At 49.7% G+C, this 21,939-nt stretch overlaps 1 protein-coding gene across 8 annotated transcripts in view; it reads right to left on the reverse strand.

The window, feature by feature from the left end:
- Positions 1-21,939, reverse strand: part of TMCO4 (transmembrane and coiled-coil domains 4) — a 116,030-nt gene that overhangs the window by 38,794 nt on the left and 55,297 nt on the right. For 6 of the 8 annotated variants that reach the window (XM_074380173.1, XM_074380172.1, XM_039474432.2 and 3 more), the window contains 3 exons: positions 19,731-19,895; positions 18,771-18,907; positions 14,297-14,381 (listed from right to left, as the gene is read on the reverse strand). In XM_074380173.1, the coding sequence (XP_074236274.1) occupies positions 14,297-14,381; positions 18,771-18,907; positions 19,731-19,895 (387 nt within the window). Of the gene's footprint in view, positions 1-6,717; positions 14,097-14,296; positions 14,382-18,770; positions 18,908-19,730; positions 19,896-21,939 lie in introns of those variants that run through there. The other 2 variants (XM_039474434.2, XM_074380176.1) reach the window with 2 other exon arrangements.

Here is a 21,939-nt window from a genome sequence, read left to right on the forward strand (position 1 = left end):
TTCCTGACTTACTACCCTTGGCAGAGTAGTAAGTTTCCTGTTACTAGAAGCAACTAAGCAGAGGTAGTAGACAGATGGACGATGTCAAGGGGATCCTGCACAGTGTGGATGTTTGTTTGAACCAGATGATTTCAAACGTCTGTTGGAACCCTAAGTCTAGGAGTCCACAGTCTCGTGTTCATGGGACAAAAGAATGAAATGACGCTCAGCACATTGGCTCTGATATATTCTAGCAGCGCCTTCTTCAGGAGAGAATGAGCCTTCATTCAGGCTCTACACTGCTGAATGAAGACACCTGCAGGCAGGCTGGCTCAGCTCAGTGTCTTGCCAATCTCATGGACAGGGCCATGGGGCACAGGCGATATATAATCTGTTGAGTCAATTCCCTTCAAAGCCTTTGGATGCAGAGGAGAATAAATGCATGAATAACCCGAAGCGGCAATTGATTTCCTGCGGCCATTTCTTGGCTCAACCAGCTACTGTGAGTCAGTTGGAATCGAATTTGCTTTCCAACTACTTAATATTTTAAAGACTTTAAAAAGCAAATATATAGAAAAGATGAATGCCCCCTTGTGATCTGGGCCGAGTCCCGAAGTGACTGCTCAGATGCTGGCTGTTCCTGGCAGCGGGCACCACCTCCCTGCCTCTGCCACATGCTGGGGCCAGAAATACCCTTGGTTAGGGGGTCAGTCACTCCCAAAGCAAATTCATGCCTTAGGCTGAGACATGGACTGTTGCTGGAGGGGGACTGTTGATTGCTGGGAATTCTGACTATGCTGGTTTCTGCCCAAAGGCACAACCATTTGGCAGGTGCATCTTTTGTCTTGGTTTCAAGTGGGCAGAATCATTGCACAGGCTGTGTGTGTGCCAGACGATCAAACTTGATGGACAGTCTGGAACGAAGCGGGTTGAGCACAGCTCAGTCACTGGGAAGTTTGGGCAACAGATCAAACAGCTGGGCCAGGCCTTGGGGGCTGAGGAGTCCACTTTGCCAAGGCAGTTTGAGCCTTCAAGCATGGTCCTGTGCAAGCAACATTCACGGCAGCCTTCAAGCATGGTCCTGTGCAAGCAACATTCACGGCAAGCTTCATGGCTGCCTTCATGTCCCTTATGAGTGAATCAGCTCCTAACGTGTACTGGGCACCTCTACCTGCCAAGGCCTCAGCCAGGAGCTGGTGATACCGAGGGGACAAAACAGACAGTGCCTGGTGACCGTGAGCATGCGTTTTCCCTTTCAGCTGGCCACAATCTAGCAGGGCAGAGAGGCCTGCGGGCAGATGCATCGTAACCCAACATGGTGAGCCTGGAAACGAAGATGGGCAAAGCACCCAGAGGGTGCAGGGAGGCAGCTGGACACAGTGCCGTGACCCGAGTGTGGGTGATGGCTCTGGGTGTGAAGCCCGGCTCGGCCACCTTCCTGCTCTGACTCTGGAAAAATCCCTTCAGCTCTCTGAGTCTCAGTCTCCTTTTATCTGTGATTCTCCTTATATCTGTGTAAAATGGCTGAATAGGCTGGGTACAGTGGCTCAGGCCTGTAATCCCAGCACTTCAGGAGGCCGAAGTGAGTGGATCACGAGGTCAAGAGTTCAAGACCAGCCTGACTAAGATGGTGAAACCCCGTCTCTACTAAAAATACAAAAAATTAGCCGGGCGTGGAGGCAGACGCCTGTAATCCCAGCTACTCAGAAGATTGAGGCAGAGAATTGCTTGAACCTGGGAGGTGGAGGTTGCAGTGAGCCGAGATTGTGCCACTGCACTCCAGCCTGGGTGACAGAACAAAACTCCGCCTCTAAATAAATAAATAAATAAATAAATAAATAAAGGCTGAATAATACCTCACAAGGATGCTGTAAGGATCAGAGTGAACAAGACCGTTGCCATCAGCAGTGGCATGAATGTCCCATCCCGCTGTGATGAGTGCCCACACCAAAGGCAAATCCCCACTTTGTTCTCTGAGATAACACAAAAATAATAGGGACATCTTGCCTAGTCTTGCGCCCCAAATAAATGGACATTTCCCATAAGCTGCTGATTTCTTAATGAGAACAGCTTTGTCCCTAGTGTGTGGAATGCTGATGTCTGAAGACACTGTAGGCCCGTGAGGCTGGCTTCAGTGATTTCATGAGAAAATGGCTGTTTTTCCCAAGAACAGGCTAATGAAAACTCAGTAACCTTGGTGATTGTGAGTGTGTGTATGTTTCCCTTTAAGTTCCTGGCGTCTCTGTGTGTGTTTATTACGATGAGCCAGGTCTTTTGAAATCTGACCAGTTTACACCTTTTTTGCAAGAAGCAACTTTTCTATCAATGCATGTTTCCAAGCCCGAGTCTTCCTGCCACGTGGAGCATGGAGGAGGGGATTTTTGAGCCGTGGCCTGAAGGACTGTCTGAGCAGCTCCATGTAGGGACGGGTGGGTGACTGGGGAGAATTCTAGGCAGTAAGAACAGGTGTATAGGGATGGGATGCCTAGACTCGAGGAAACAAGAATTGCCCTGAGCCCCCAGGTTTCCTTCTTGTACCCAGGAGAGCTCTGGGTGTGACTCTAGGAAGTGCAGTTGATGGTAATCTCTGACTTGCAACCAAAAAAATCCTAAAGACCTACCTAGGTAAATCGCTTTGCCTCACACTGAGCCTCTGCTTCCTTAGCTGTGAAATGGAGACAGTGATCCTGACCTTAGGTGGCTACAAGGATTGGAGATTGAGTCATGAATAAGAACATGGGGCACTTTGAGGGGCCAAGGTGGGCAGATCACTTGAGGTCTGGAGTTCTAGACCAGCCTGATCAACAGGGTGAAACCCCGTCTCTACTAAAAACATACAAAAATTAGCCAAGTGTGGTGGCAGGCACCTGTAATCCCAGCTACTTGGGAGGCTGAGGCAGGAGAATCGCTTGAAGCCGGGAGGTGGAGGTTGCAGTGAGCCAAGATATTGCCATTGTACTCCAGCCTGGGCTACAGAGCAAGACTGTCTCAAAAAAAACCACATAGGGCCAGCCATGGTGGCTCACGCCTGTAATCCCAGCACTTTAGGAGGTCAAGGCAGGTGGATCACGAGGTCAGGAGTTTGAGACCAGCCTGGTGAATATGGTAAAACTCCGCCTCTACTTTTATACAAAAATTAGCAGGATGCGGTGGCTCACACCTAAATCTCAGCACTTTAGGAGGCTGAGGTGGGTAGATCACTTGAGGTCAGCAGTTCCAAACCAGCCTGGCCAATGTGGTGAAACCCCCTCTCTACTAAAAACACAAAAATTAGCTGGGTGTGGTGGCATGCACCTGTGGTTCCAGTTACTCAGGAGGCTGAGGCAGATTAGCTTAAACCCGAGAAGTGGAGGTTGCAGTGAGCTGAGATTGCACCGGGTCATCCACTGTAGATCCACATTCCAGCTTCATCATGCTAGTCCTGTAACCATGCACTAGTTACTTTACCTCTGTAAGCCTTAGTTTCCTCATCTGTAAAATGGGGATAATTAAAACCCCAGAGGATTGTTTTGAGAATTAAATAAGGCATGTGAAGTGTTTAGCTGTGCCTGGCACATAATAAGTGCTCAGCAAGGCTCCCAGCCTCCTCTGATCCTCCCACACCTCCAGGCAGGCGGTCTGGGTTTGCAGAAACCAATAACTGTGACCTACCCAGAGGAGAAGAAGGAGGATGAAGATAGGGAACCAACTGATCTTACAAGCAGGTAGTAGGAATCTCAGTAAATGCCAGTTGAATTTGGGCCTGTTTCTGTCTGAAGAGACAATTCCTTAGCTACATGACGCACTCAAAATACTCATCCAGAAAGCCAGGGATTCCCATGGGAAATCAGCCCTTCCCCCTCCTCCTGGGCACATCTGAACATGTGGGGGGACTGCTCTGAGAATCTGAATAACAGTTGAGAAAAATCTCCCCAGATGCCTTACAGATCTCTAGGATGACGCATGGTAGAGCGGGGTTCAGCCCTGGATGGGTTTCTGCAAACCCAAACTGAATGCCTGGAGACGTGGGAGCAGCAGAGGAGGCTGGAGCCTTGCTGAGCATGTGCCTCTGCGTCCTGGTGGGCCGGCTTCTGTGACTCCTGTTTCCTAAGCCAAGTGCTCTCAAGTTTGGAGTGGTAGAGATGATGGTCTCTATGTTAGGACAGGACATGCAGACAAAGGGATGTCCGCGCCACCCAGGGGGCTGGCCTTGAATCTGGTATGGAACAGCAGTAAGCCCCCTTTACCAAGCACCAACTAAGCGCCAGGTGCTCCATGGGATGACTGACACGCACCACTGCTGATCCCCACACCACTCTGCCAGACCTGAACCCATGTTTTTGAGAGGGTAGTTTTTTCCACCTAAGCTCTGTGAGGTTGGTGCTCTATCTATTAGCTGTCAACTCCCTAAAGCCTAGCCTAGTGCTTAGCACACAGTAGGTGCTTAACAAATATGAGCTAGTGGAGTGAATTTGATCTTGATAATTCTCTGCTTAAAAGGTCTCATCTGGGATACTGCTTTGATTGAAAACATCCAACCAGAAGGGGATGAAATAAGGTAAGAAAAAAAAAAATAGGAGCTCTGCTAAAAATAGAACTACCATTCATTCCATTAATCCCATTAAAGGGCATATATACCCAAAGGAATAGAAATCATTATATCATAAAAAGACATGCATCTGTATGTTCACTGCAGCACTATTCACAAGAGAAAAGACATGGAATAAATCTAAATGCCCATCCATGGTACACTGGATAAAGAAAATGTGGTACATATGTACCATGGAATACTATGCAGCCATAAAAATGAATGAGATCATGTTCTCTGCAGGAGTATGGATGGAATTGGAAGCCATTATCCTTAGCAAATGAACGCAGGTACAGAAAATCATATAGCATACACGCTGTCATTTATAAGTGGGAGCTGAATGATGAGAATTCATAAACGCAAAGAGGAGAGCAGCAGACACTGGTGCTAACTTGAAGGTGGAGGATGAGAGGATGAGAGGAGGTAAAGGATCAGAAAAAGTGACTATTGAGTACTAGGCTTAGTACTTGGGTGATGAAATAATCTGCATAACAAACCCCTGTGACACGAGTTTACCTGTATAACAAACCTGCATATATACCCCTGAACCTAAAATAAAAGTTGATTTTGTTTGTTTGTTTGTTTGTTTTTAAGGAGGAGCTCTGGAGTTGGAAAAAGATATGTCAAAATCCTCATTCTAGGGCGAGCTATTCCACTTTTCTCTAAATCCACTCTCCTCATCTGAAACTGGAGGCAGAGCTACCAGCTCCATGGGGTGATTATGAGGGTGGAAGGGATACGTAAAACTGTGCAAGAAATGGGCAGAGAGCTAGGCCTTCCCAGATGGTGGCTACTGCTTTGCTACTATTGCAATGACTATGATGATTATGTCATTCACATTTATGCGCAGCTCTGAGTTACGAGGCATTTTCACCAGGTCATCTCCTCTCACTCTCTGGGCACTGGGCATGTTCTGAGGCCAAGTGCTGTCAAGGACCCCAGAGCTTTGGCTGGGATCTGCCTGGGCCCTGCTTCCTGCCAGGTTGGACCCAGGCCTCTGTACTGGCCTTGGCTCTGTTGCTTTGCTGGGTACTGTGCTGGGCGTCATTCCGACCTCTGCCTGCGTGAAGGCCCCTTGGCTAAGCTCCTGGCCTCCCGGGCACCATCATCTCACCCAAGCACCCTCAGAGCCTGCCCCACTCTGCCTTTCCATCAAGGTGTACTTCTGTTCTCCAAGCAGGGGAAGAAAGGAATGGTCCTGTTTTTCAGATAAGGACACAGTCTTCGTGATAATGGTGCCTTGGCTGAGATCTTAGCTAAGGATTAGTTACAGAGGCCTGAATCCAGCTAAGGCCTTCTGGCTGCTAATTGACTATGAAGTTCTAGTTTGTGTTCAGGAGATAGAAGCTGCCATTTAGTGGTATCCTTATGGAATATGAGACCCCATAGTAGATATAAGAGTAAGTTGTGGGGATAGTTAGTAGGTACAAGTAGTTAGAAAGAGTGAATACGACCTAGTATTTGATAGCACAACAGGGTGACTACAGTCAATTATATATATATATATATATATATATATATATATATATATATATATATATTTTTTTTTTTTTTTTTTTTTGAGACAGAGTCTCACTGTGTCACCCAGGCTGGAGTTCCGTGGTCCAGTCTCGGCTCACTGCAACCTCCGCCTCTTGGGTTCAAGTGATTCTTGTGCCTCTGCCTCCTAAGTAGTGGAGATTACAGGCACGCCCCACCACGCTCGGCTAATTTTTGTAGTTTTAGTAGACACAGGGTTTTGCCATGTTGCCCAGGCTGGTCTCAAACTCCTGGCCTCAAGTGATCTGCTCACCTTGGCCTACCAAAGTGCTGGGATTATAGGTGTGAGCCATGGTGGCCAGCCCATAATAATTTAATTTTACATTTAAAAGTAACTAAAAGAGGCTGGGTGTGGTGGCTCACACCATTTTGGGAGGCTGAGGCAGGCAGATCACCTGAGGTCTGGAGTTCGGGACCAGCCTGGCCAACATGGTGAAAGCCTGTCTCTACTAAAAATACAAAAATTAGCTGGGTGTGGTGGTGGGCATCTGTAATTCCAGCTACTCCAGAGGCTGAGGCATGAGAATTGCTTGAACCCAGAGGCTGAGATCGCGCCACTGCGCTCCAGCCAGGGTGACAGAGGGAGACTCTGTCTCAAAAACAAAAACAAAAACAAAAAAAACCCCAAAAACTTAAGAGTATAATTTTATTGTTTGTAATACAAAGGATAAAAGCTTGAGGATGGATACCCCATTTTCCATGATGTCATCATTATGCATTGCATGCTTGTATCAAAAGATCCCACACATCCCATAAATACATACACCTACTATGTACCCATACCCATACACACAAACACCACAAACAAAAAAATTGTGCCTACTTCATTGGCTGCTGTGAGAATTAAACAAAACGATGTCAGTAAAAACACTTAGCAAAGAGAGAAAAAAAGGATAAGCTGTATGCTGTTTATCAAATAGCTCTAGCTCTCTGTCTCTGAGCACATAGTAGGAAGACATTTACTGGCCCCTCCTTTATGTGAAGAATGTCTCCATGCCTGGCTTTGGCCAATGAAGTGTTTGTAAAAGTTACATTTGTTACTTCTGTGTGAAGGTGCTTTAAGGGCCAGTGCATAACTCACCACATTCTCTGTCTCTTACTGAGGAACCATACATTGATATGGAGCTCCCTCGACCTCGGTGTCTACAACAACCAGGGTTCCCCTGGCTACCAAGATAGCATGAGTGAGAAATGAACCTTTGTTGTACCACACCTCTGCAATATTGGAGATGTTTGTCACTGCAGCATAACCCAGGCTGTCCTGACTGATACACCGTGAATGTTGATAACATTCAACTTCAAGTTCTGTTTACTTATAGAGCATGTACTCTCTGTTGGCTTTATTCCAGGTACGGGAGGCACAGAAGTGAGTCAGACACAATCCCTGCCCTCAGGAGGCTTGTAGTCTCAACACTCATTTGAAAGGAAGCTGACCACACTGAGCTAGAGGGAAGGGCAGGCCAGGCTGTAAGGGGCACCTTGGGAAGGGTGGCAATCCCTAGAGGAGCCACCCCTGGGATTTGCAGAATCACCCTAAAAGGGAGAGGAAGCTGTGAAGACAGTTAATTCTACAGGCAGCTTTTCCTGGGGAGGGGGGTTAGGAGGGACGAGTATGTTAGGGGCAGTGGAGAGGGGAGGCTGGTTAAAGGATTATGTGCTCTGGGTGACTGTGGGATTTACTGCTCCATTTCCTTACTAGCTCTCAAGGGACTCCAGAAAACAATTAGTGGATTCACATGCATTACAGTAATTCCTCTTTTATATCCCTTAACTCAGATAATGACAGCTATCCTGCAATTAGGAGAGGGTCTTCTCAGTGTGCAGATGAATTGGGTGTTACACAGCAGGGCTGCCTGAAACCAGGCAGTGGAGCTGGGAGGAATTCCATGTGAAACAGCAGCCCTGGGCAAAGGGTGAAGTATTCACTGACAGTCTTGACCATGTGGAGATGTGGACATGCTCCATTGATAATACAAGGCAAGGACCTGGGAGGGGAATTGTTGAGGAAAAGGGTAGATAGGAGACCGTGTGGCCATGGGAAGGGACGGGAACTGGAGGCCCTGACCCTGGGGAGGTCAATTTTTCCTCAACGAGGTCTAGGGTCCATGCCATCCATGAGGGAGGTGTTGCTATCATATTACATGCCTACTCCCATTTATTAACAGTTTCTAGGAAATGATCAATGCTCAGTGAGTATTTCTGGATTCTCACTATAGGCCAGCATTTATATGCCCTATTGCCTAAACACAATCCTCCTAAAAAAAAAAAAAAAAAAAAAAAAAAACCACCTGATGTAGATACTATTAACGGCTGTGTCTCACGTAAGCGTTCAGAGAGGTTACGTGACTGGCTTCACGGTGGGTTTGGAATTCAAACCAGAAGCCTGACTCCAGAGCTCACATACTTGTTGCAACTAAGCTGGCAGCTTCTCAGCGGGGAAGAGCCGTGTGACCCATCATTTGTGACGGCAGAGGCCTGCTCCTTGCTGCGTCCTGCTGGGCCAGGCCCCGAGTGCGAGTGCATTGTTGTGGTCACAAGTATGTCCTTATGTCCCTGTTTTGGTTTGTTCTGCCTTGTGCTTTGTGGGGTGGGTTAAGGCAGACTGGCAAGAAGGACTCTGCTCCGGTCCCCACCAGCTTCCTTGGCCTCAGGTCCCCAAACGGGGGAGGTCAGACTCCAGTGCTTGGCTCTCGAGACCAGGACCTTTCTGTTCCCCTCTGCAGGTGGGTGGTGTTTTGTTTAAAACTCCCCACTTCTGTGAACCATCAGGGGTTCCTTTACCCTCTGGAAAGAAAAAGGAAAACGGGATATAAATGGCTTTGAGACCCAGCATGAGAGAGCTCTTCCTTCCACCTGGAGTTGCTGTGAAGGCCGATGGGGGCAGTGGGGGTTTTAAACTGAGCAGGGCCTGTGCACCCACCTACATGGGAGGAGCCGCCTTCTGTTCCACAGAGAGAGCCGGCCACGTGTCTATGAATGGTGTGCACAGCTGCTGCTCACATTTGGCATAAGCCATGGCCAACTAAGGGACAGACCCCTCTCATTGTGGCTTTTACTCTGTCGCCAGGCTGGAGTGCAGTGGCATGATCATGGCTCACTGCATCCTTAACCTCCTGGGCTCAAGTGGTCCTCCTGCCTCAACCTCCCAAGTAGCTGGGACTACATGCATGTGCCACCATGCCTAGCTAATTTTAAAATTTTTTGTAGAGGCAAATTATGTTGCCCAGGCTGGTCTTGAACACCTGGGCTCAAGCAAGCAATTCTCCCATCTCAGCCTCCAAAAGTTCTGGGATTACAGGCATGAGCCGCTGGACCTGGTTTCAATGTGTTCTTGACCAAGGTCAAGGCAGAGGATAACCAGCGTGCTTTCTCATCTCCTGTCTAGATGAGGAATGAGACAGGGATGGGAAGTTATGACATAAGGGGGAAACGATCAGGCTGATTAATAATAAAGACTATGGGGCCCAGGCATGGTGGCTCATGCCTGTAATCCCAGTGCTGTGGGAGGCTGAGGCAGGAGGATCCCTTGAGACCAGGAGTTTGAGACCAGCCTGGACAATATAGGGAGGCCCTGTCTTTAAAAAAGTAAAGACCGGGGTTAGAGTTTTCTGGGCCCAAATTCTTCCTTCTGAAGGTGACGAAAGGGGGCAAATGCCAGCTGTACTTTTGTCCACTGGGTTCATCTTGGAGTCAGATTCCTATCAAATTCTTGTCATTTGGAAAGCGTTGGGTCTTAGTTTCTTCTACTTCTTTTAAAATGTAGAAGTTTTCTTTTTTTCTTTCTTTTCTTTTCCTGTTTTGCGGACTAACTGCTCATCTGTCAATATAGAGGTTTCCCAGGCCGGGCGCGGTGGCTCATGCCTGTAATCCCAGCACTTTGGGAGGCCGAGGCAGGCAGATTACTTGAGGTCAGGAGTTCAAGACAAGACTGGCCAACATGGTGAAACCCCGTCTCTACTAAAAATACAAAAAATGAGCTGGGTGTGGTGGCGGGCACCTGTGATCCCAGCTACTCGGGAGGCTGAGGCAGAAGAATTGCTTAAATCTGGGAGGCAGAGGTTGCAGTGAGCTGAGATTGTACCACTGCACTCCAGCCTGGGCAACAAGAGCAAAAAAAAAAAAAAAAACAAAAAAGTTTTCTAAATAAAATGTTGAAGACCTGTGGTGCCCATATTAAAAGGACTCCCTTCTACTCTCAAATGTTTGTCATTATCTGTGCTAAGCACTGAGGACACGCGTGGCTGAGCAGGGCAGGCACTGCCCCGACACAGAATTGATTCCTCCACTTGGCTCATGGGTCATGTGTCCATCAAGTACCTCGTATGTGCCAGGCACTGTGATAGGCTCAGGATATAGTGACAAGGAGAAACAGGACCCCTGGCCACCTTCGCCCTGTTTGTGGGCTGGGCTGTATACCAGAATTGCCCAGGGGAACTATTTCCAAAATAGGGGTGCCTGATCCCTTCCATGTAAGGGCTTCATGTATGTGTTTAGGGAAAAGAATGGCCACCTGGTGCTGATGTGTGCCTCTAGGTGACAGTTACCAGTGGACTGGACAGACAGACGAGCAAGCAGGGGGATCTAACAGGGAGAGAGACCACCGCTGGGAAGGATGTTCAGGGAAGAATGGAGTGTGGCTTGGAGAGACAGTCTAGAGTACGGGTGAAGACCACACAATCTCCAGCCAGAATGCCTTTTCTGCCACCTCCTAGATGTGTGATTCGGGCAAATCCCTAAGCTCGGTACGTCTTTTTCCTCCTCTGTAAAATGGATGTGATAACAGTGCCGACCTCACAGAGCTGTTGGAAGGACTTCATGAAATAATACATAAGATGAGCTTAGAAGTGTGTCTGGTGCCTTGAAAACACAGTGTGCCACACAGTGTGTGCTGCTGCAGCTACTGCTGCTACTATTACTAATACTATCTTTATTACTGGAGGGAAAGCTCCAGACACAGTGAGACCTGAGAAATGAGTAGGAATCACCTAGAAAAGGAGATGGGGAGGACGGACCAAGAGGAAACAGTCTGGAAATAGAGCTTGGTCGGCTGGAGCCGGGCATGTGAGGCGGAGAGAGGCGGGGAAGATGCTGAAGGCAGATCACGAGTGCGGCCCCGTGAGTCATGCTGGGACATCTGCACTGGTTTAGAGAAGGGTGGGGACGTTAGAAGCCCTTGGGGTCTGCCGAGTTGCTGCGGTGTGTGTGCAGATGCGTGTATGAATGTGGGCAGGTGTGTGCGTGTGTTTGCACGTGTGTGTGTGTGTGTGTGTGTGAACTGTAAGATGCTCATACCTGTACCCCCTCAGGTCCTCCTTGGCAGGGTCCACTCCGTGACTCATTCACTCCACAGTTTAAAGACCTCAGCCTTTTCCCCAGCGTTGAAACAGTTGTTCCCAACTCCTTAGCCTGGCGCAGTGCCAGGCTCCCCACCCCCCCGACCTGTTAGCATTTCCCACCACCCCACCTGGGGGGCCTCTTACGTAGGCTGCAGAGACACCAGATGCCACCATTTCTAGACACTCCTGAGAGCCTTTTGCCAGTGCTGTCCGACCCTCTGGGAGGCCTTGCCCTAGTCCAGCTGCCCTCTGCCAAATACAGCATGGTGATTAGGAGTGAAGGCTCCAGAGCAAGACTCGCTGGACCTGAATCCTGGCTCTGGCACTTAGGATTCTTGTCGCTTCACTTCCCAGCCTAGTGTTCCAGTCTGAAGCAGGGAGACTGGCGGTTCCTCCCTCCTAGGGCTGCAGTGAGGAAGGAATGGGTTAATACTTGCAAGTGGTCAGAACAGAGCCTGGCACTCAGTGGGTCTGCACTAGCTTGTGCGCACAGCAGCATGTGCCTGATTCCCTTGCCTGAAGTCCAGCCCCTCCATCTTCCCGGGCACTGTGCTGGGCACTGGTGAGGCGGCGGGGCTCAAGGCAGACCCTGCCTACCTGGAGTTCACGTCCAATGTGGGACTGGAGAGCAGACACAAAATGATAAGTTCTGACCTCTACACAACACTCGCCATGGTTCCCTGTGCACAACAGGTTCTCAGGTTGGAATTCAGAGGACATTTACTGAGGGGCCCAAAGTGGGGCCAGGAACTTACACACTCATCATGTCATCCCCCCTCACGATCCTTTGCAGTAAGTGTACAAAGCCCATATCCTTTGAGGAAGTGGAGGCCCAGAGAGGCTAAGTGACTAGCCCAAGGTCCCACAGCTAGTCAGTGGCAAAGCTGGGAGCCAAATCCAGGTCTGCCTAATACAAAAACCCAGATTCTCACCCGTGGGCCATGAGGATCCAGGGGTGGGAACAGCAAGCAGGATAGATGCTGGAAGGAAGCTGCTTTGGGAAACATCCCCCAAAAGCCTGTAGTGCAGGAACTTCCCAGTATCATACTAACCAGCCCTGTCACCAAGAGGCCGCCTGCCTCCCTCCTCCCTCTTGCCAGTTTCCAGCCTCACATTCTGGGGACAGCTGATAGGCAACTTAACTTCCGGTTACCACGGCCAAATGGTTAATGGCAATTAATTCAATTTGTTTGGCAGGGGAATTAAAGGCTTGGCTGTACTAACGATCTAAACTTGGCATTTATGCTAACTGGAGGAAGAGACATGCCTTCTCCTCTAAATGAAGAATTGGTTCTATCAATAAGACTACATCTCTCTAGGTAATGTGCCCGACAGATACATGGTTTGCTGCCAGGGTGGAGGGAAAGATGACAAGGAAAGAAGCAGAATGATGACAGCACAGAGGCAGCTTTTCAAAGGCTTCCCTGGGAGAAGCGGATCTGGAGAGCAGGGAGGAGTCTGCATTGGCTGACAGCCAGCACCGATGGCCAGACACACGAGTGAGGTCCACCTGGACCTTCTGGGTGTTCTGGCTCTGTCTACAACTGCATGCCTAAGCCCAGGCAAGAAAAGAGAACTGTCGTGTCAACTCATGGACCTGTGAGAAATGGTCAGTCACTGCTGCTTTGGGCCACCATGTCTGGAGAGGCTGTTTTTCAGCAACAAATAACAATCACGGTGGAAGGCAAAGGAGAAGCAAAGGCATGTCTTACATGGCGGCAGACAAGAGTGTGTGCAGGGGAACTGCCCTTTATAAAACCATCAGATCTCATGAGACTTATTCACTATCATGGGACTGGCATGGGAAGAACCTGCCCCCATGATTCAGTGACCTCCCACCGGGTCCCTCCTATGACATGTGGGGATTATGGGAGCTACAGTTCAAGATGAGATTTGGGTGAGGACACAGCCAAACCATATTAAGCTCCAACCCTTCTCTCCCATCCATCCTCCACTCCCGGGTTCAGCGGTTTCTCTCTGAGTTCCTTCTCTTGCCTTCAGAGGCCTGCCCCTGCTATGTTCCACTGAGATGAGGTGAGCCCATGTCCCAGGAGCAGTGAACCACTCCAAGTGCCCCAGGCTCGGCAACTCACTCCCCCAACCAGCCCTCCCAGGCAGCCCCTGCTGACACATCTGTCCAAAACCAGCATTCTGCCCTGGAGACCTCACCTACCCAAGGCCGGAAGCAGTGGCCCTCAAGCTTTTTAACTGCCTCGCACAGAAAGGATGACACTGGAGGCAGGACACACTCCCAAAGGTGTCTGTTTCTGGTTGAATGGTGAACCCCCAGAAGATATGTCCACCTAGAACCTGTGAATGCAACCTTCTCTGGTAAAAGGGTCTTTGCAGATATAATCAAGTACATGATCTTGAGATGGGATCATCCTGGATGAGAGTGGGCCCTACATCCAATGACTCTGTCCTTATGAGAGAAGAGAAGAGGAAAGGCAGAGACTGGAGTGACGTGAGTACAAGCCAAGGAACGCTAAGGACTGCCGGCAGCCACGCGAAGCTGGAAGAGACAGGAAAAAATCCTCCGCAAGAGCCTTCAGCGGGAACATGGGCCTGCCAACACCTTCATTTTTAACTTCTTGTCCTCTTCATTCGCTCTTGAGAAAGTGCCTCAGAACACCAGCCAGTGTCATCATTACAGCACAGTCCATCTTGCATCGACTCTAATTTACATACAAAAAAATCATTCTCCAAACAGTTTGATGACAATTTTTCTGGATTTTTAAACTATTTTTAACATTTAACTATTATTTCTAAGGACTGGGAACACATTTTGCAAGGCTCGTGGTCCCTGGCCCAGAACTTCGGTCCCACGGAATAAGCTTGTGGAGGGTTTCCGTCTGTGACAATAATCCATGCTCACCTTTCTCCTGAGCCATCTCCTGCAGACAGAAGTAGATGACTCTGGCACCCAGGCTGAAGCCGATCAAGGTGACAGGCCGCCGGCCCTGAAGGAAAAAAGGACACAGGTGTCTGGAGGGAATACAGCTGGTTCTAGCAAAACATCAGGCCAGAGGAGGGCAGCCTGTGCACATTCCTTACCACCTGCTTCTCATCTAATGAATCATGCACGTGCTGTTCCGGTCCCTGAGCTCTGATGTCTTAATCAGCAGAGTCAGGACCCTCATTTATGCAGGAGTCCACCTGTCGCTGGAATTGGCTTCCTCCAAGGCCAAGAGGCAGCCCCCGGCTGGGTTAATTCCCTTTCATCTCAAACCATTATCCAGTCACTGTCTCATCTGTCCCAGGAGACAGGGCTAGTCAATTACAAGAGCAACTTCCCTTGGACTGATCTGCCTTCTGGCAAATGGCTGCAGGGCTGCAGGAACCCCTTCTGGAGCTGGGGAGATTAGACAGAAGGCACCCCGGGTGTGAGGGGTAAAAAGGCAAAGAGTGACAAGGAGGGGACAACTGTTCCGTTTCTAGATAGGAAGGTGGGGCACAAGATATTGGTTCTAAGTGACAAGATAAAGTAGTAAGTCAAATGGAAAGAGGAATCTTCTGACTCAAGGACTTGTAGAAAAGGCAACTCATTATGTGAAGACTCTAAAGAAAATGAAAGTTATCTCAGGGCATTTGGGTACAGGCTTACATGGAAGGAGAGGAGGGGAGTGGTTGAGTTCTGGAGGCCCAGCCTGATTTTACCAGTCTATTCCTTTTCCTTGGTTTTGTGCCAATACACGTATTCCACACCCCCACACCACTCCACTTACTACACTAGAAAATCCTCTGTTAAACAGTTTGAATCTTGCAGGAGCTTTGTGCCAACCCTGCTGGCCGCTGCCCGTCATCCGTTCTCCCCTTCGTCCTTTAGTAATAGAATTCCTGAGCGGGACTGGACACGTAGCCACCTGGCCAAGGATGAAGTTTCCCTGACTCCTCTGTAGCTTGGGGTGGTCACAGGGCTGAGGCTCAGCCAAAGGACTGAAGGCAAGCAAAAGCAGTGACTTCCAGGCATACTCCTCATCCCTAGTGTCCTACCTCCCACTGCCTGAAACGCACACGTAACGCTGGAAGATCTGTCTTGGACAAGAGAGAAGCACAGCTGGGCGCCGTGGCTCATGCCTGTAATCCCAGCACTTTGGGAGGCCAAGGCGGGAGGCTCACTTGAGGTCAGGAGTTCCAGACCAGCCTGGCCAACATGGTGAAAGCCCAACTCTATTAAAGATACAAAAATTAGCCAGGCGTGGTGGCAGGCACCTGTAGTCCTAGCTATTTGGGAGGCTGAGGCAGGAGAATCACTTGGACCTGGGAGGTGGAGGTTGCAGTGAGCTGAGATCACACTACTATACTGAAGCATGGGTGACAAAAGTGAGACTCTGTCTCAAAAGAGAGAGAGAGAGAGAGAGAGAGAGAGAGAGAGAGAGAGAGAGAGAAAAGCCCAGTGTGCTCAGGAGGAGAGGCCACAAGAGTGAAGGAAGCTGGGCTCCCAATATTACGAAGCTGCCCATGTGGGAGACAGAATAACACCTGCCCATGGATGTCTTCACCCTAATCCCTGGAACCTGTGAATGTTGCCTTGTATAGCAAAGGGTCTTTCTGTTTGTTTGTTGAGATGTAGTCTTGCTCTGCTGCCCAGGCTGAATGAAGTGCAGTGGCACAATCTCGACTCACTGCAACCTCCACCTCCCGGGCTCAAGCAAGTCTCCTGCCTCAGCCTCCCCAGTAGCTGGGACTGCAGGTGCCCGCCACCACACTCAGCTAATTTTATTTTCATTTTTAGTAGAGACAGGACTTTACCATGTTGGCCAAGCTGTTCTTGAACTCCTGACCTCAAATGATCCACCTGCCTTGGCCTCCCAAAGTGCTGGGATTATAGGCATGAGCCAGCACCTGGCCTATTTATTTATTTTTGAGACAGAGTCTCACTGTTGCCCAGGCTAGAGTGCAGTGGCATGATCTGGGATCACTGCAACCTCTGCCTCCCAGGTCAAGTGAGTCTTCTGCCTCAGCCACTGGAGTAGCTGGGATTACAGGTACACACCACCTTGCCCAGCTGATTTTTATATTTTTAGTAGAGACAGGGTTTCACCATGTTGGCCAGACTGGTCTCAAGCTCCTGACCTCAGGTGATCCGCCTACCTTGCCCTTCCAAAGTGCTGGGATTACAGGCATGAACCACTGTGCCCAGCTGGACCTTTGCTATTTATTTGAGGTAGGGTCCTGCTCTGTCACCCAGGCTGGGGTGCAGTGATGCGGTCACAGCTTATTGCAGCTTTCACCTCCTGAAGTCCAGTGATCCTCCCACCTCAGCCTCCCAAACAGCTGGGACTACAGGTATAAACCACCACACCCAGCTAATTTCTGCATTTTTTTGTGGAGACAGGGTTTATTTTGTTGCCCAGGCTGGTCTTGAATTCTTGGACTCAAGCAATCTGCCCACCTTGGCCTCCCAAAGTGCTAGGATTACAGGCGTGAACCACCTCGCCCACCAGGCCGACAAAAGTTTTTTTCCGATGTGATTAAGTTACAGGTCTTTAGATGGGGAGATTATTCTGGATTATCTGGGAGGAACCAAGGTAATCACAAGGGTCCCTATAAGAGGGAGGCAGGAGTCAGATAGAAGGTGATGTGATGATCAAAACTGAGGAACAGAGAGAAGGATTTCAGAGTGTTACACTGCTGGCTTTAATGGTGAAGGAATTGGGCCTTTGGAAGCTGGCATAGGCAGGGAAAGGGGAGCCTCCCTAAGGCATGCATTTTTGCCTTCTGACCTCCAGAGCTGTAAAATAGTAAATTTGTTTTCAGCTGGTAAATTTGCGGTAATTTGTTACAGTGGCAGTAGGAAACTAACACATCACCTGGCCCCAGATGCTGACACTCAGGCTGTTACTTGGGGGAGAACAAACTTCTATCTCATCTAAGCCAAAGTCACTTTGGCCTTTGCCTTAGTCAAGCCTGCCAAAGGACTTTGCTATGTCTTTTGACAAAGACACAGGGATTTTGAAGGGGGTGGCCAGTTTCTCAAGCAATTTACCTGCAGGGCAGAAACTGCTAATTATCATCCCTCAATATCCATCCTCTTTTTCTTTTTTTTTAAAAACAGAGTCGTGCCGTTGCCCAGGCTGGAGTGCAGTGGCTCGATCTCGGCTCACAGCAACCTGTACCTCCCGGGTTCTTGCAATTCTCCTGCCTCAGCCTCCGGAGTAGCTGGGACTACGGGTGCACGCTGCCACACCTGGCTAATTTTTTTTTTTTTTTTTTTTGTATTTTAGTAGAGACGGGGTTTCACCACGTTATCCAGACTGGTCTTGAACTCCTGAGCTCAGGCAATCTGCCCGCCTCAGCCTTCCGAAGTGCTGGGATTACAGGCGTGAGCCACCACACCTGGCCTCATCCTCCCTTTTTTTCTATATATAGTAACTGAATTCCAGCTGGGTTCATTGTCACTCAGAATAAGGACTGTATTTCCCAGCTGCTGTGGCAGTTAGGAATGGTCATGTGACTAGGCTCTGGCTAGCAAGACATCAACTGAAATGTTGTGAGGTTTGCTGTTTCTTCTTCAGTTCTTCCCTTCTCCTGCTCCTTGGAGCTCAGATGATGTCATCTCGGATACAAGGTCAAGACCACAGAGCAACAAGGTAGCAGGAACCTGGGTCTCTGCTCCACAGCAGCCTATTAGACAACCTTGCTAGACTTCTCCAGGAAAATAAACTTCTACCTTGTTTAAGCCGCTGTTATTCTGGGTTTTCTCCCACTTGTAGCCAAAACAAGTCCTGACAATGCAGTCATTTCTGGTACTATTTCTCAAGCTTTGGTCTCCATTCATTCAAGTTTACTTTGAAGGGGATGGTTTTATTCTCTTGGTAAGTACCTCTTTTATGATGATTTCTCTTTCTAACCATTTTACACGGTATTTAGAACACCGAAGATGAACTCACAAAGTAGCTTTACACTTCTGGGAAGGAACACCAGGCCACCAGCATGTGGGAATTCCATTTGTGGCCAGCTGAGACCCCTGGACTCATTCACTTTACTGGCTTCATTGCAAACCGAGTCAGAGATTTCCACTGAAACATTGCCCAAATGAGCCCGATTATCCTAAACTCTTGAATGAAGAGCTGACACACGGGAGCCACTTCTGCTTCTGCCAGAGTCCCCCCAGACTTGTTCCTACCTGGAGATGCCCCTGTTATTCCGTCCTCACCTACATACCTGCTAGAGCTGCAGAGTCTTTAATTCTTACTGTTCATCCTGGGACACATTCATTACTTGAACTGGAGTTCACTTCCCCAAAACCACTGGGTTGCCTCCAAGCGGCCTTGCCGCTAAGGCTGATGTCTGTGCACAAGTCAGCCCCTGACTTCCCCTTGTGCCCTGTGCCACCCCGCAAGTACCTGCTGCCGGGAGAGCAGGATGTGGGCCAGGTGCTTGCCAACTTCTGCTGATCGATGGAGACACACCCCCCAGGGGTTGTCGATGACATTGGCGACAGTGAGGAGTGAGGCCGGCCAGGTCAGGGCAGCCACAATGCCTGGGGAGGTGAGATAGCAGGGATGAAGGGAATGGCTCCCATCCTAGGGTCCTACTAGGGAAGTGACTGGCCAACAGATGCTCAAATGAATGCATGCAGTCTCTAACTTGGACCTGCAAGCTTGCCGAGTATTGCCAAAATGCCGAACAGCAAAAAAATCTGAAATACGAATTTCCGATAGACGGATTTAATGCCTTCTGCTCAAGCCCTTGTCATGTGTGAGATCCCAAAGATGGCCCCAATTCATCTCCACACCCTGGACCCTTCTACTTTGTCTCATAACTCTGCAGTGGGGCCCCCTGCCCTGCCCACCCCCTCTAGACTCAGCCACGTGACTTGCTTTTGTCAAAGAGAGTAGTAGATGTGAGGCTTGAAATGGACTTGTGCATCAGGGCTAGCCTCTCGGGTTCCTATCACTGATGTGGGCTAGCCTGCTCATCCCAGGAGGATGAGAGACAAATGGAGCAGAGCCGAGCTGCCCCAGGCAAGGCTGGCATTGATCAGTGGATGGTCGGCTGACCCACAGGCCCAGATAAGATCCACCAACTCCAGCCTCCTGAGCTACTACAGTAAACACCCCGTGGTGTTTTGGGGTGGCCTGTCACACAGCAATAGCTAACTGACAGATCATGTGATTGGCTGTTTATCTGTCTTCTTTCTATAGGTATCATAAACTTCTCCCAGACAGGAATGTGGCCTTAACCTCTCTCTGCGTTCCTAGGGTCCAGCATGGTGTGTGCCCAGCGGGCATGCAATACTATGGTACCGCTGTGGGATGAAGGCAGTGAGGACGTTGTTGTTGGGGGGCAGAGGGGAAGCTTACCAGACAACACTGTGTACTTCAGGGCCTCCTGGGCCACCACGTTGGCGAGCCCACTAAGGATGGTCTCCAGGGCGTTGCCGAGCTCCATCAGGTACTTGGCCTCCCAGGCCAGGCAGTACTGCTCGCGGCTATGGGCCAGCGCCGCCCACGGGGCACTGAAGGTGCCTAGGGGAGATCACAGGTAGCTGAAGTCTCTATTGTCTGTGGCAGAGGATGCCCCACCCACTACCCCAGAGAAGCAGCAACAGGACCACTCACTCTTGTGCGGAAGACAAGAGGCCCACTCCCTATCAATGAGTGGCCACTGACAGCAGAGCTACTGGAGCTCTGTGTGGCCCAGTGAGTCAGCAGGCTGGGGCTCGAATCCCAGCTCCTGCATTCACTAGAAGCCGGGTGCCCTTGGGTACATCACTATCCCACCTTGAGCCTTACTTTGCTTCTATGTGAAATGGGGAGATGGTTTATCTCCCTGCCTAGGGTAGGTGTAAGAATGAAGTATGTTTGCACTATGATATATGTAAAGGGTTATTTTCTCTCACGCTGAAATAATTCGGGCATTAAGTTGCTCATGACATACAATGAGAGCACACAGCGGGACAAGCAGCATGGTGCTGTGAGCCTGCAGCCTCGTGATTTGACAAACGTGGCCTGGGAGATGGTTAGACATTTGAGGAAGAGGTGTTTGAGCCCGGCTCTGTCCTGATCTTGCTGGTTCATCCAATTTTTCTGAGCCTTATTTTTCTCACGGAGGAAATGTAAATATCAAATGACCCATGGAAGGAGGATGAGATGGTACCACTGTGGCAACTGATGCCAAGTCAGAAAGTATGACCATGACAACTGCCTCCCTCTTCCCCTCCTTCCTTGCCCACCTGGCCGCCTTCAGGATAGGAGCACAGAGGGGCCCCCAATCTGGCCCCCATGCATTTCTGCCTGTGGCCCAAGTGACTTTTCTTTTCTGACAAGAGTTCTGCTCTTGTCGCCCAGGCTGGAGTGCAGTGCTGCCATCTCCGCTCACTGCAACCTCCGCCTCCTGGCTTCAAGTGATTTTCCTGCCTTGGCCTCCTGAGTAGCTGGGATTACAGGTGCCTGCCACCACACCTGGCTAATTTTTTTGTATTTTTAGTACAGACAGTGTTTCATCACGTTTGCCAGGTTGGTCTCGAACTCCTGACCTCAAGTGATCCACCCGCCTCAGCCTCCCAAACTGCTGGGATTACAGGCGTGAACCACCACACCTGGCGCAAGTGACCTCTTCAAAACACAAAGCTTCTCCCACTCTTGCCTAAAACCCTTCATCAGCTCCCGGATCGGACATCAGTTCCCCTAGATCACTACCACTTGTCCTTGAGATTCCAGTCCAATTGCCTCTTCCATGGGGAAGCCTCCTGGCTCCTCTGACAAGTCAAATGTACCCTCCACTTTTCCCCATAAGATCTTATCACAGACTGTAATTATACGCTATTTTTGCATCCTCTGACGTGTGCCTTTCCTATAGTCTGCTTTGCCAAGCACTGTATTCCCAAAGCCTGGGGATGTGACGCACGGTGAGTGCTCATTAAACATGATGTGGGAATGGAGGGGTAGAGCCAGCTTCCCGGGGCCTGTAGGTTCTCAGCATCAACCTCAGGCCTTCACCTGCCTGCCCCAAAGCTCATCCTTAGCTGCAAGGTGCCACATCTACACAAAGACAACTCTGCAGCTGCTCCCCTCCCTCTGTGGGGACCCTGTCTCAGCTCTGCAACAACTTGGGGATCAATTGCCTCTAACTATGGATAAGGTGACAGCCCCTAGAGAGGAGACAGGTACAGGATGGGGGGGAGCATGGGCTTGATACCGGCCTGGGTTCCGAACCCAGCTTCATGGCTTCTGCTGCTGTGACCCACAGCAAGGCACAGTGCCCTTCTGACCCTTGGTTTCCACATTGGTAAGGATGAAATAATGCCATTTGACTCACAGGTGTAGTGGGGATCACATGAGCTGCTGCTTAAAAGCTGTTGTATAAACTGTAAAGTGCTGTACTGCATTGTGTTGTCCCGTGGCCAAGAATATGGGCTGTGGAGCCAGACAGAAGCGGGTGAATCCTGTCCCTGCCCCTGACTAGCTGGGTGACCCTGAGCACCCCTTATGAGCCTCAGTTTCCTCATCTGGAAAATGGGAGTGTGAATGACACCCACTTCCCTGGACTGAAGTGAGGAGCTAAGTGAGC

The sequence above is a fragment of the Saimiri boliviensis genome, chromosome 11 (assembly GCF_048565385.1).
Source record: "Saimiri boliviensis isolate mSaiBol1 chromosome 11, mSaiBol1.pri, whole genome shotgun sequence".
NCBI lineage: Eukaryota > Metazoa > Chordata > Mammalia > Primates > Cebidae > Saimiri > Saimiri boliviensis.